The following is a 14,623-nucleotide window of genomic DNA, read 5'->3' on the forward strand; positions in this document are numbered from 1 at the left end:
TTCCTGTATGAAAGATGCTATACAAATAAAGTTTTTATTATTAGTAGTAGTAGTAGTAGTAGTAGTAGTAGTAGTAGTAGTAGTAGTAGTAGTAGTAGTAGTAGTAGTAGTAGTATTACAACAGTGTTTCTAACAACAGAAAGCAGTATCCTGTATGCTCCACAGATGGTGAATGACAGGAAGTTGATAATTAACATCAGGCAACAATACAACCAACTGGATATTAAAGTATATCCCATTCATGTAAATTTTGGCAGCAGTTTAAGATTTTTTTTATCCACTTTTTCTCCCATTTTCTATATTTTTCTCCCATCCCAATTTCGTATCATCCAATTCAACCCTCCCCTGTCACGAACGCTGTTTCTTGCCTCCCACAAGCCGGCTGCAATGTGGACTAAGTCATACATAGCACAAGTCCCCTCCGGTACTTGAGGTAACAGCAGTCGCATCTTTTCACCTGTGCAGCTCGATCTCTCAGTGGCGAGGAGTAACGCGTGGGAGGCTCACGCTGCCCCCGACACTTCCTGATTCTACTGCGCAGGCGCACCAACCGACCTGTAGGAGTCGCTGTCCACAACGCCCGATCCCCACCCATCAGTTTCCCACCCCCTAATACGGCCAATGTGTATTAGTATGAACGACCAGCTAAACTGAAAGCAATGTGGAGCGCTGGGCTCGAACAGGCGAGCCCAGCGTCTCCGCATTCGTGGCGAGCGCCTTGCCCACTACGCCACGTAGCCGCCCGGCAGCAGTTTAAGATTTAATGTTAGTAAAAGTTTGTCATTTCATCCAATTAAAGGAACATGCCAACGTTATGGGAATTGTGCTCACGGTCTTCTCCAGAGTCGATACCATAGATACCAACTTCCTCTCTGTGTCTAGTGAGGTTTGACTAAATAAAAGGAAGGACTGGCCGGTGAGTCGTGTCGTCGGCTCTGTGTGCATTTCTTCACAGTGTCACAGTTTGAGCATGTTGTTTAGATGGCTGTCTTACAGGAACATGCTGACACAACACAACATTCTGCACTCGCTCACACACAAGCGCACCACAGGTCACTTTAAACACACAAGAAAAGGACACTTTAAAGGAAGGGAAAAAAGGACACATTAAGAAAAGAACTTGTTGTGATTATTGCATAGTATAGTTAGTAACAGCAAGTATAGCATAGGGACATAGAAGTAAAAACTGTATATTGCATAGTAGTGTACATAGTGCCTTTAAGTGATTTATTAACATGTCCATTTTATCATGCCTATTCTACTTATTTTATTACTATTTACTATTATTACTATTGTATTTTTGCACAATCGTAGCGGGCATGGCCAACCGCCTTTCACTGTATGCCCTGGTAAGTATGTGATGAATAAACTCTGGAATCTTGAATCTTGAATCTAACATTATGGGAAATGTGCCTACGGTTTTCTCCAGAGTCAGACAGAATATGGATACCAATTTCCACTCTCTGTGCTCAGTAGAAAGCTATCCGGCTGTGAGCTAGCCCTAGCTTAGCACAAATGAATGGAAGCAGATACGAATCAGCTAGCCTATATATGCTTAAAAAGCCCCAGGACAGGTGTTTTTGGCCATCAGCTAGGCTAGCTGATCCGTATCTGCTTCAATTAATTTGAAATTGGTATTTAGAAAGATAGAAATGTATATCTATCGTCTTGCCTGACTCTGGAGAAGACAGTAAGCGCATTTCCCATAATGTTGGCATATAACATCAAGCAACAATACAACAAACTGGGTATTATAGTCCATTCTATATAGTCCATTGCCACCTTCTTTGAGAAAAAGGTAGAGAACATCCGCAGCTGCTTCTCCCAATCCCTGCGCACTCCAAGTGCTGAAACAGGAACCTCATCTTTCTCCCCCCTCCAAAGTTCTGACACTGGTGGCGTCGAACCGTCCCACTACATGCCAGCTGGACCTGATACCTCCCCACTCCTCCGGACCATCACACCTCCCATTCCTGACTGCAACCATCAACTCCTCTCTCAACTCTGGGGTGGTTCCCTAAAACAAGCCAGAGTCACACCGCTCATCAAAAAACCAACCCTGAACCCCACCGTCATAGATAACTACCGCCCTGTCACTCTTCTCTCCTTCCTTTCTAAATCACTTGAATGTGCTGTATCCAACCAACTTACTGATTATCTCTTACAGAAGGACCTCCTAGACCCAAATCAATCAGGCTTCAGGACTGGTCACTCCACAGAGATGGCCCTCATAGCGGTCACAGAAGCTCTTCCCATAGCAAGAGCGAAAGGCCTCTTCTCTGTCCTGATTCTCCTGGACCTGTCAGCAGCCTTTGACACAGTCAACCATCAGATCCTCCTCACATCTCACATCTGTCATCTTCCAGAAATGAGAGTAGTAGGTTCTGCGCTGGCATGGCTGTCATCCTCCCTCAACGACCGCTCCTACCAAGTGTCATGGAGAGGTACCCTGTCAGCCCCCCGTCCCCTACAAACAGGTGTCCCCCAGGGCTCGGTCCTTGGACCCCTCCTCTTCTCTCTCTACACCAAATCTCTGGGAAACATTATGACCTCTCATGCCTTCTCATACCACTGCTATGCCGATGACACTCAACTCTTCCTCTTCTTTCCTCCCTCAGATACCCCTGAGCGGTTTTCAGCCTGCCTGTCCGACATTTCCATGTTAATAACGAGCCATCATCTCAAACTGAACCAGAGCAAAACGGAGCTACTTCACTTGCCAGTCGAATCCTCCCCATTGACCAACCTTTCGATTACAGTGGAGAACGTAGCTGTGGCTCCGTCCCGACCACCAAGAACCTAGGTGTGGTCGTTGACGACCAGCTGGACTTCTCTGCTCACATCGCCTCAACAACCAGAACCTGCAGATTCTTTCTGAGCAAAAGAAGCCACTTAACTCCTCCTGCAATCAACAGTCATGTCTCGCCTCGACTACTGCAATCTAGGGCTGAACGATTAATCGATTTTAAATCAAAATCGTGATTTTAAATGATGCAATTAGCAAAACGCAAAAAAATAAATAAACGCAACATCTTTTCTTTTCTTTCTTTTTCTTTAAATTTTTTTATTTATTTAACCAGGAAGTCCCATTGAGATACAAGATCTCCTTTGTAAGTTGTTGTTATTGTTGTAGGAACGGTTTGGGAGAGGGAGGTAAGGGGTTTTAGATTGTGTGTTGTGAAGTTTAGACTTCAGAGAGGGAGAGTAAAGTACAGAAAAAAAAAGGTACCGTTGGGTACCAGTATCGATTCCCAGGTAAAAAGATAAATTTTCAGGCTCTGTGTCCCGAACCTCTGTGGGGCTGCTTAATTTTTTTTATTATAATCGCAAATTTAATCGCAATATCTGTCAAAAAAAATCGCAATTAGATTATTTCCCCAAATCGTGCAGCCCTACTGCAATGCACTGCTAGCTGATTCTCCGGCTTGTGCCACCAAGGTGCTTCAACTCCTACAGAACGCAGCGGCCCGCCTGATCTCCAATCTACCAAAGTCAGCCCACGTCACCCCACTTCTCCGAGAGCTGCACTGGCTTCCCATTGCCCGTCAATGGTCTCCAACTACACACCCTCAAGACACATAATGCTCTGAATCTTCTGGCCGCCTGAAACCCACTCCTATTCTGGCTCCTGGGAGGGTCATCGAAGTGAAGCAGGCTATCCTCCGTCCTCATTCTGCAACTTCCCACCAGTCAAGAGTCAGGACAGCTGAAACCCGCCCAATCTTCCACCGTCTACTAAAAATACACTTTTATATAAAATAAAATAAATTAAAAAATATATAATACATATCTTTTTTTTATCCACTTTTTCTCCCATTTTTCTATATTTTTCTCCCATCCCAATTTCGTATCATCCAATTCAACCCTCCCCTGTCACGAACGCTGTTTCTTGCCTCCCACAAGCCGGCTGCAATGTGGACTAAGTCATACATAGCACAAGTCCCCTCCGGTACTTGAGGTAACAGCAGTCGCATCTTTTCACCTGCGCAGCTCGATCTCTCAGTGGCGAGGAGTAACGCGTGGGAGGCTCATGCTGCCCCCGACACTTCCTGATTCTACTCCGCAGGCGCACCAACCGACCTGTAGGAGTCGCTGTCCACAACGCCCGATCCCCACCCATCAGTTTCCCACCCCCTAATACGGCCAATGTGTATTAGTATGAACGACCAGCTAAACTGAAAGCAATGTGGAGCACTGGGCTCGAACAGGCAAGCCCAGCATCTCCCTCATTCGTGGCGAGCGCCTTGCCCACTACGCCACATAGCCACCAAATATATAATACATATCTATACTTAAAATAAATAAATAAATAGATAAATAAATGTATGTCTATACTACTATGCACTCAGATTGTGATTTGGATAAAAAAGCGCTATAAAAATGCAGGCTATTTACATTAACACTCCTGGGCCTATCTTCACAAAGCCTCCCAGAGTAGTAGTGCTGATGGGGTCCGTGACCAGGAACATGTGTCTTCATGATTATTCAAACTAATGTCTGGTCTCCACTAGCCAGGGTTTAGCCGTGCTGTGGCCTGTCTGGTCTCCACTAATAATAATAATAATAATAATGACTTGGATTTATATAGCGCTCTTCTCTGACTCAGAGCGCTTCACAGAATCCATTATTCGTTCATATACACAGTCATACCGGTGGTGGTAAGCTACAATTGCAGCCAGAGCTGCCCATACACATTCATACGAGGCAAGTAGGTTAAGTGTCTTGCCCAAGGACACAACGGCAGTGGGATGGACATGGGCTTGAGCGGGATTCGAACCACCAACCCTTCGATCATTGGACGACCCGCTCTACCCCTGAGCCACGCCGCCCCACACTAGCCAGGGTTTAGCCGTGCTGTGGCCTGTCCGGTCTCCACTAGCCAGTTGTATCATCATGTTTTTAGCTTGTGTACCACAGTTGTCGTGGTACACAAGCTGTGTGGATTTTTAAAGGTTGCCTAGCAAGTTTAAAAGAAATGCAATGGAGAGCACAAACCCAAGCCTACCATACCAGAGGACGACGGGATGGATCAAGCGCAGAGAGGACATTTCAAATCTTTTTAAAAAAACATTTATTTGTTAAATGCATTTCCTGTGTGTCACCCATCGCATGTGTGTGTCGCTGCATGACTATATTGCAATGTGTGCAAAGAATAATAAAGACCTCTTCAAAGTCCAGTTTAATGTTTATATTTCCCTTCGCTACATCCCTAGCCAGGATCATGACGCATCATGGCGCTAACTAGTACCTAACTAGTGTCGTGGATGTCGGGGGCAATATTTCGCTGGTCAAGGAGTCGGTTCTTACTAATTTATTAGGTTAAAAACAGGAGATTTGGCTTAACCCTTTCACTGCCGCACTACCAAACGGTTAACCCTTTCACTGTGACAATACACAGAAGGTTAACCCTTTCACTGCCACACTACAGAAGGTTAACCCTTTACTATCACACTACCGACGGTAACAGTCGGTAGTGTGATAGTAAAGGGTTAACCTTCTGTAGTGTGGCAGTGAAAGGGTTAAGAAGACCCAACGGGTCCCTGGACAGGGGGGATCCCGAAATGAGCTCCCAGAGTCACCGACCGCGTACGGCGATATTTATACACGACAGGAAGGGGTGGGCCCAGGTAACCAGGTGGGAGGGGGTGATTTAGATAGGAGGCTGAGACGGGGGGGACTGCGGGTGGAAGACAAAGGAGGGGCGGGGGAGGGTGGGGGGACAGCTTCTACCACAGCGGTCTAGACGGCAGCAGTAGACTAGACACAGACCTTAATGAGTTGTCCGTCTCCTGTCCCGATGAAGAACACCACCCAGGACTTCTGTCTCACGGCCAGCACTGAGGACATGGAGCTGTGTGTGAACAACACTCTCTTTGCTGTCAGGACTCTGGGTACCGGTCTGGGCACCTGTTAGCGCACACACACACACACACACACACACACACACACATTATTGAATAAAGAGACCAGATTTGGCAATTGACTTATCTCAAACTCCGGCCTCTTTTCTTGACCCTGATTTAAACAGCACTAGGACTGAACAATTTCTCAAAACTCATTATTTCTCACAAATAATCTCACACATATCCAGGGCCGGATTAACGACCGGGCCGTCCGGGCCGCGGCCCGTGGGCCTCTAGTGACGAGGGGCCAAAAGAAATAATTTTTTTTGGAGGCCCCTCGTCACTCGAGGCCTTTTGGAGGCCCCTCGTCACTAGAGGCCCCAAATAATTTAAAATGTTTTCTTATTTTGGAGATCGATGTCATACTGTGACACTGAAATGAAAACATATTTCATCAACTAAAATATTTAGTCAACAAAAATATTTCATCAACTAAAATATACAGTACGTCACACCCTGCCGTCTGCAAGTGGCTAATCTTGAGTATTTTTTTTCCTCTTCATAAGAGTTTGAGGTTTTCCGTTTGAGGTAAAAACAGCAATAAAAAGTCAAAACTTGCATCTCCACATCCCAGCCCCGACGCCTGAATACTTTTACCAACGGATTTCCAGTTCCGCGTTCGCGTTCTGCGCTCTGATTGGCCACTGACGTTTCTGGTAGCGCCAATCGTGTGATGCCTCTTTCTTTCACCGGTTAAGCTTAGGCACTCTTTCGAAGTTGGTTAAGGTTAGAGTTTGTCTTAGAGCAGGGCGATAGAACACCAGCCCTGATTCCATATTCCAACCTTAACCAACTTCGAAAGAGTCGCCTAAGAAACGTCAGTGGCCAATCACATCGCAGAACGCGAATGCGGAACTGGAAATCCGTTGGTAAAAGAATAGACACAGCCCCGACATGAATAAGGCAGATTGGGATCATTATTCATGACAGACAGCAGAGACCCGCCGGTGCTGATAGCGGATATCATCGAGCTTTTAATGCACGATTAATGTTTAAAAGAAATATATATATATTTTTAACTAGACTTCACTCAGGTGTATTATTGATACTCTCATTGATACTATGTTTGTTTCTGACTCAAGGTGTGTGTGAGAGAGAGAGAGAGAGAGAGAGAGAGAGAGAGAGAGAGAGAGAGAGAGAGAGAGAGAGAGAGAGAGAGAGAGAGAGAGAGAGAGAGAGAGAGAGAGAGATGAGGAAGGGGCAAGAGAGAAATAGAGCTGGGAGAGTGTGTGTGAGAGAGAGAGAGGGGGGGGGCGGGGGGTGTGAGCACTGTTAATTTTGTCAACGAAAATGATGACTATATATGGTCGTCAACGAAGCTTTTTCCCCTGACTAAATCTAGACTAAAACAAAAAAGACAAAATCGAGACTAAAACTGACTAAGACTAAAATGCTCAGACCTGTAGTTGACTAAAACTGACCAAGACTCAAATGAAAAATAAATGAAGGTGACTAAATATGATGAAAATGAAAAAGGAGCATTTGACACATGACTAAGACTAAAACTAAGATTAAAATAGCTGACTAAATTAACACTGGCTATAAGCCAAATACATTTTAATTACAATAGTTCATGGTTGAAGGATAACAGACACTATTGAAGCCAACTAGGTCGGGTGAGTTCCTCCATTTGTGACCATCGGACTGTTCGGTTGAGCTAGGTGCACCATGTGCATGTGGCTGGAAAACTGTGTTGCAATAAGCTAGCTGGGCTTTGTTTGCCCCAAGTTCGTATTTTAGGCTAGCAGGTTATTTTGAGCTAGGTTGTTGAGCCCGTTAGCCTAGTGTTTTTGACATGCAAGCTACAATAATGGCTGACATGTTTTAGGTTGGTTAATAGTAGACGGCCCTTGGGTGGATAACAATTATAGCTTGTGCCAGGCAGTGTCTCGACAGCGTTAACACTGTCAACACCCAACGCGTAACAAATTACCATAATAAATGAGTGGTTTGATTATGTCTTATTGTGTATATATGTGGAGCACTTCTATGCTCTATATGGTTATATATATAATTTTTGTACAACCAGGGGTCATGTCTGCTTCTGTGGAAACGTTCGGTTCACTTTACCGTTTGTTATTTTAAGACTGGTGAGGGTCTTTAACTGTTTACATCTTTAACTCATTACGTTATGGGGGGAGTGGGGAGTCTACATGAATCTATGATCCCAATAGAAATTAATGTGAATTTGACTGACTGTAGTGCTACATAGAATTGCATTACAAGAGAATAAAATGCCTTTTTTTTCATTAACGAAAACTAGACAAAAATGTCATCCGTTTTCTGCGACTAAATCTAGACTAAAAAAAAAAAGACAAAATCGAGACTAAAACTGACTAAAATGCTCAGACCTGTAGTTGACTAAAAGAAAAATAAATGAAGGTGACTAAATATGATTAAAAACGAAAAAGGAGCATTTGACACATGACTAAGACTAAAATTAGATTAAAATAGCTGACAAAATTAACACTGGGTGTGAGTCCTGCATGAGGGTCATCCTTTTGTGTTAAATGGCTGCATAAAAAAAGCATTTGTTGACTCATGTTGATAAGAGTATTAAAACTTGAAAAAGATCCATTTAACTCTTTCTGCGCCAAACCCGACATATCTCTGGTTCCGTCGCCAACGGCCAACGGTTGAGCGCCATACCCGAGATTTCTCGGGTTTTGATCTTTTCCCTTTGATCCCAATTCTAAACACTTGCGCGGACCTCCCTGTATCTCCCTTGCACCGCTGCCTATGTTAAAATTGCAATGACGATAGAATCCTGCCAGGTGGCAGTATCACCTATCTTTTGAACTGGGGATATCAGTTGTCTTCCAGTACTGAGTTACCTCCGGCTGCTTACGCCTCGGAGTGGATCAGGACATAGCAATCGGTCTGAGATTTGGTGCATCAGACCTATTCTTTCCTGTACGATAGCCATGCCCAATATACACAAGTAATTGCAATCGCCATGGGACGACTGGGATTTATTCATTTTGGAGTACCTTCTGACTGAGGTAAGGTCTATTTTAGGTAACCTGCTGGTCTTTTTTTTTAAACCTAAAACATGCTTTTGTGCCGATCACAGTGTCGTATTTTACCGGACCTAAAACATGCTTTTGGTAACGATCGCAGTTACGGGGTAAGACGACCCCCCCCCCCCCCCTTGATGATTTTGTGAAGACACATATGTATATGGTATATACCTTTGATTTGGAAGTATTTGGGGTTTCAGGCGAGCAACCCGAACGATTTGGGCATAATGCATATAACGCGTCATATCTCGCGATCTATGAAAAAAGACTGGATTATTTTGGAAAGGGGCGATGTTTAGCATGGAATAGCGCACAAACTAAAGTATGTAGAGATTAACTGGTTAGTCAGTGTTGGACTATGAACAATGTCTGTCAAATGAGCCATATATACTATTATCTCCATAGCAATAAATAATACAGAACACACGATGGGTCTGCAAACATCGCTAAAATGGTCAATAACGCTGGCGCCATTGAGTAGAGATGGGAAAACAGTGTGGCGGTCAATGAGTTAAGGTAGATTTAGAACAGATAAAAAATATGCAATTAATTTGCGATTAATGGCGAGTTAACTATGGACAATCATGGGGCGCTCCAGTAGCACACCACATAGCGCGCTGAGTCGCGAAGCGGTCACCCCGGGTTCGATTCCCCGACCCGGTGGCCTGTAGCTGTTCCGCAACCGTTCCTACTTCCGGGGTAGGCCTGATTGGCCCCGACAGGCACGTGACCCGCCGCGGCCACGCCCCGCGGCAGCCCCAGGAGCAAGCACGCTACTGCTGGAGTTCGCTTCGCCTTTCACATCGCATGTTGGAGAACCAGCGGTCTTCCTCACTCGAGTGAGACTAAAGCCGTGCACAGCTCAGCCCTGTGAGACGCTTATGTCTGCAGGGTACAGTAAACGTTTCTCCCGGTACATTCTGAAGAGCACACCGCTGTATGTTGGAGAACCAGCGGTCTTCCTCACTCGAGTGAGACTAAAGCCGTGCACAGCTCAGCCCTGTGAGACGCTTATGTCTGCGGGGTACAGTAAACGTTTCTCTATTCTGTACTTCTGTATGACAACAATGTATGCCTTTCAAATGTTAAATGATTAAATGATACACAGCGAAATCTACGCTCTCGCCTCTCATCCTGCTTTCGCCAACGGCAGCGATGTGAAAGGCGAAGCGAACTCCAGCAGTAGCGCGCTTGCTCCTGGGGCTGCCGCGGGGCGTGGCCACGGCGGGTCACGTGCCTGTCGGGGCCAATCAGGCCTACCCCGGAAGTAGGAACGGTTGCGGAACAGCTACAGGCGACCCGGTGGCCATATGCCCTTGCCCTCCCATTTCACCCTCTCTCGGTCCTGCATGGCCGCTGTCGGTCCTGCGTGGCCAAAAGGTCCTGCATTGACCAAAAAAGCTAAAAATGCTATAAATAAAATATTTAATTTTTTTTTAAACTATGGACAATCATGCGATTAATCAGATTAAATATTTGAATATATTGTCAGCCTTAATATATATATAAATATCCATCTGAATATACCTGTATTATTGTAATCCTTCTATATACCTACTGTAGGAGCTATTTGATGGTTTTTGTGCTTAGTTTGTAGTTTGTTAAGTTCATCACTGGGTGGCAGCACGGAGCACTGGGTGGCAGCACGGAGCACTGGGTGGCAGCACGGAGCGCATAGGTTTTGAATAAAGGCACAGGTGTAGGCTATGTCAATCAATGTATCTAGGTATGGGTGACGGAGAGATCTCACGGTTTTTACCGCATGAACACACGCACGTACCCTCGCTCGGTTTAAGTATTATTAACAGCATTATGAAGTAATTATTGTTTGGCTCATCACGTGTATTATGCTAAATACTTCAATTAAATGGGAACTTCACCCAACGGCAGGTGACACAGACTCGACATTGTGTATTTTCTAAATTGCGCGTCAAAGACGAGGAATCCCCGCACCCAACCGGGCGTCTACCAGGACATCAGGATAGTCGCTACACAAGTAAAAACCCGATCTTACTTGGACAATGGAGGACTTTGGAACCTGGCTTGGAATGCTGCTTCTGGATAAGGATCATCATCCCGAGATAGCAAACCAAAGGAGGACGGGTTAGTGTATCCCGTATGGGTTGCTTGCTAATGGAGCAGCAGCGTTGAAAGTTTGTTATTATTGTATTGACTTTTTTTTCACTAAAGAGACTGTACGTATTATCGAAAATGGATTCACGTCATGATAGTGTGGAGCCCACAGAAGGGCAAAATGTTTGTGAGCCAAGAATAAGAAAGCCTTCTTTAAAGGGATTATCTATTATGATTGAAAGGCTCCAAACGGACAGAAATGCATATTGTACACAAGCAAGGAAATTGAAAAGGAAAATCATCAGGGAGCTCCAGTAGCTCACCGAGTCACCGCATATCTCAGCGCTATTTCTGCGTCGGGGAAAACCGTGCTCGTCACGGATCTGGTGGACACGAGTTCGATTCCCGGACCCGCCGTCATTTATCAGAATGTCTTCCCCTGCTCTACATCCTGTTTCTGTCGGTCATGCTTGACCAGAAAAGCGATAAACGCTAAAAAATAAAGTTTTAAAAAAAGAAAAGGAAAATCATCACTCTTCTAGTTTCCAACGACAATGTAAATCTTGTGCACCAAAGTCTAAAACAGTTCAAAGCTCTATGTCAAGTTGCCTCTGAGGCACATAATACATTGATGACTGAGTGTCCTACAACTGAGGATACGCAGAGAAAGCAGGACGAATGGTTTTATGCAACAAAGGAAACAAATGATACATTTGTAAATGAAGTGTCAACATGGTTGAGCGAATATGGGATTTTTCAGGACAATGATGATAATGCTGAATTGGAAAAAATGAAATCTGATTTGCATGAGGAAATTAAAGCTGGAGACAGTGCGTCTAATGTGTCTAGTAAAAGGTCAAGCAGAAGAAGCAATGCCAGTAGAGCATCAGTTTCTAGTACTGCTTCTGCACGCTTAAATGCCATGGCAGAGAAAGCAGCTTTAATGGAGCAAACCGCTGCTCTGCAAAGGAAACATGAAATAGAGGCACAAGAGGAGAAACTCAGACAGGAACAAGAGAAACTCAGAAAAGTTAACACTTTAATCGCCGGAAATGCCGAAACTCGTCATTGCCCGCCATGCTCATTCTGCCGAAGACGCCGTAACACGTCTTTGATATCAATATTTCAAAAATCTGTGATCGAAATCATATTTCTCCTCCGGGGACCTGAGATATACTGCAGATCGCCCAACAGGAAGTGACGCGCCAAACAGGAAGTGCTCACCCATATTTCGCCCGTTACTCACGATCGTTAGCAGGACTCCATCTCGACACACTGGATAATCAATCGCTCGCCCTAACTCAATAAACAACGTTATTTGGACGTATATAGTATTATACAACCTGGAAATGGTTCATCTAGATCAACATCCCATAATAGAAAACTGTCTACTCCAAGCTGATCGCCCAACGGCCCGAGGAGACTGGGGTAAGTTTCAGCGTTTATTATTACCGTGTTCGATATAAACTGCTCTGATGATCATATCACCCACACCAGATGAATCATCTAACGTTGCCCACGGAATTATAAACGACCCCCCGCCCATCCGGTCAACATCAGATGATAAGTAGTAACTTCTAGAACCACCTCCAGTTGAAATTTTTTATCTGGCACCGATCGCTATCAAACTGTATTTAATCATCAATATAATGCATTTGGGGCTATAAATCAAGTTCTGGAGAAAGCTGCAGAAAACGTTAAAAACATACTTATACTTTAGACCGTATTTTAGTATGAATATGTGAATTAAAAAGTATAACGTTGCTACACCCTGAACAATAGATATAGGACATTGAATGGGCCATAATAATGTCAATTTAGCAATACAATTTAAAAAGTTATAGCCCTGCAAAGAAGGGGAACTTCTCCATAGACAAATAGAGATGGCGAGGGATGGTAAATTATGAATTTAACCATGGCGATCAAAGTGTTAAGGAGCAACTGGAGCTTGATACACAAATGGCTGTTGTTACTGCAAGACTTTCTGTGCTGGAAGGCAGTGCTGTTGGAGGAAAGGCCCTTTCAGATGGAATGAATTCCTACCTGAGCAAATCTATTAAAGAGCTGAGACCTCAATTCAACCTACAGGCAACTGCATTTGTGCCGAAGGAGAACACCCTGATTTCGGATCAAGGCTCAAGAGCGCCAACTATCTTTTCCACATATGATGTGCGACCAAAGGTGAATATGCACACACACTTTCAGGAGAAAGTACAACATAATGGAATTCCACAAGCAAAGGATACTACTCATGCCACAGTGGCAACCAAACACTGGGACGTCTCTCACCACTACTCTAAAGCATCAGTCTCAAAACGCTTTCACAGCCTCCACTGCTGCACCTCGTAGGTCAGTAGCTGCACAGGAACGACAGTCTACACAGAATGCTGCAGTGCAAAATACAGTGGACCAGGATGCCATTTGTGGAATCATGCAAAGGCAGAATGAACTCACCACATTGCTCATTCAACAGCAAATGTTATCTACTTTACCAAAAAGAGATATAACCGTATTTGATGGTGATACATTGCACTTCATTTCCTTTGTTAGGACATTTGAACATTGTGTTGAAGAGGTAACATGCAGTTATCAAGACTGTTTGTATTTTCTGGAGCAGTACACCAGGGGGAAGCCCAGAGAGCTAGTGCGAAGCTGCTTACACATGCCACCACAACAAGGATATCAAAGAGCAAAAGGTCTTTTGAAAGAACACTTTGGTAATGAGCACAGGATAGCAACAGCCTACATGGAAAAAGCCTTTCGCTGGCCTGTTGCAGAGGATGTAGAGGCGCTGCAGGAGTTCACGCTGTTCCTAAGAGGGTGCTGCAACGCTATAACAGAGATACAGTACATGGAGGAGATGAACGTTCCATCAAACATGAGGAATGTTATGATGAAATGGCCATACAAGCTGCGGGAAAGATGGAGGTCTACAGCTTGTGAGATAGGGCCACCTTCCCAGAGATGGTAAACCTTTTGGAGAAACAAGTCAAAATATTGTCCCATCCCATTTTGTGACATTTCAGATGCACGACCAAGCATCACAATAAAGCCTGTAGATAAGAGCGCGCCGCTACCCAGGAGCAGCATTAAAGGAAGCAGTTTTGCAATAACCATCGCAACCAACCAAGCTGAAACTGTGCCCACAGTGCACATGATGCCAAAGCAGCCTACCGTAACTAAGGAGTTGTCCTCAGAGGCCTGCCTCTATTGTGAAGAGTCGCATCCATTTTCGAAGTGTTTTAAACTGAATACGATTTCTCAAAGGGAGAAAATTGATTTTCTGAGAGGAAAAAGAATTTGTTTTGGATGCTTGAAGTCTGGCCACATGAGTAAGGAATGCAGCTAAGTCGTCTGACCTGTGATGAATGCAATCTTAAACACCCGACTATTCTGCATGTCCACAACAACGACAAATTGACCAAGTCACAAGAAACACCAGTCAGTAGTGCACTTGTGTCTCTTCAGGCATGTGGTTGTACTGGGGCCGGAGACTACCCTTTCCATTGTTCCAGTACAGTTGAGATCCAAGAAAGGAAATGGAGTGCTGCAGACCTACGCCTTCTTAGACCCAGGAAGTACAGCAACCTTCTGTACCAACCATCTTATGAAGAAGCTGAATCTACA

General features: G+C 44.5%; 1 protein-coding gene across 1 annotated transcript in view; it reads right to left on the reverse strand.

The window, feature by feature from the left end:
- Positions 1 to 14,623, reverse strand: part of plxnc1 (plexin C1) — a 100,528-nt gene that overhangs the window by 79,824 nt on the left and 6,081 nt on the right. The window contains exon 2 of the mRNA XM_084330751.1: positions 5,770 to 5,907. Coding sequence (XP_084186877.1) covers positions 5,770 to 5,907 — 138 coding nt within the window. The remainder of the gene's footprint in view (positions 1 to 5,769; positions 5,908 to 14,623) is intronic.

The sequence above is a fragment of the Notolepis coatsorum genome (genome assembly GCF_963971535.1).
Source record: "Notolepis coatsorum genome assembly, chromosome: 15".
NCBI lineage: Eukaryota > Metazoa > Chordata > Actinopteri > Aulopiformes > Paralepididae > Notolepis > Notolepis coatsorum.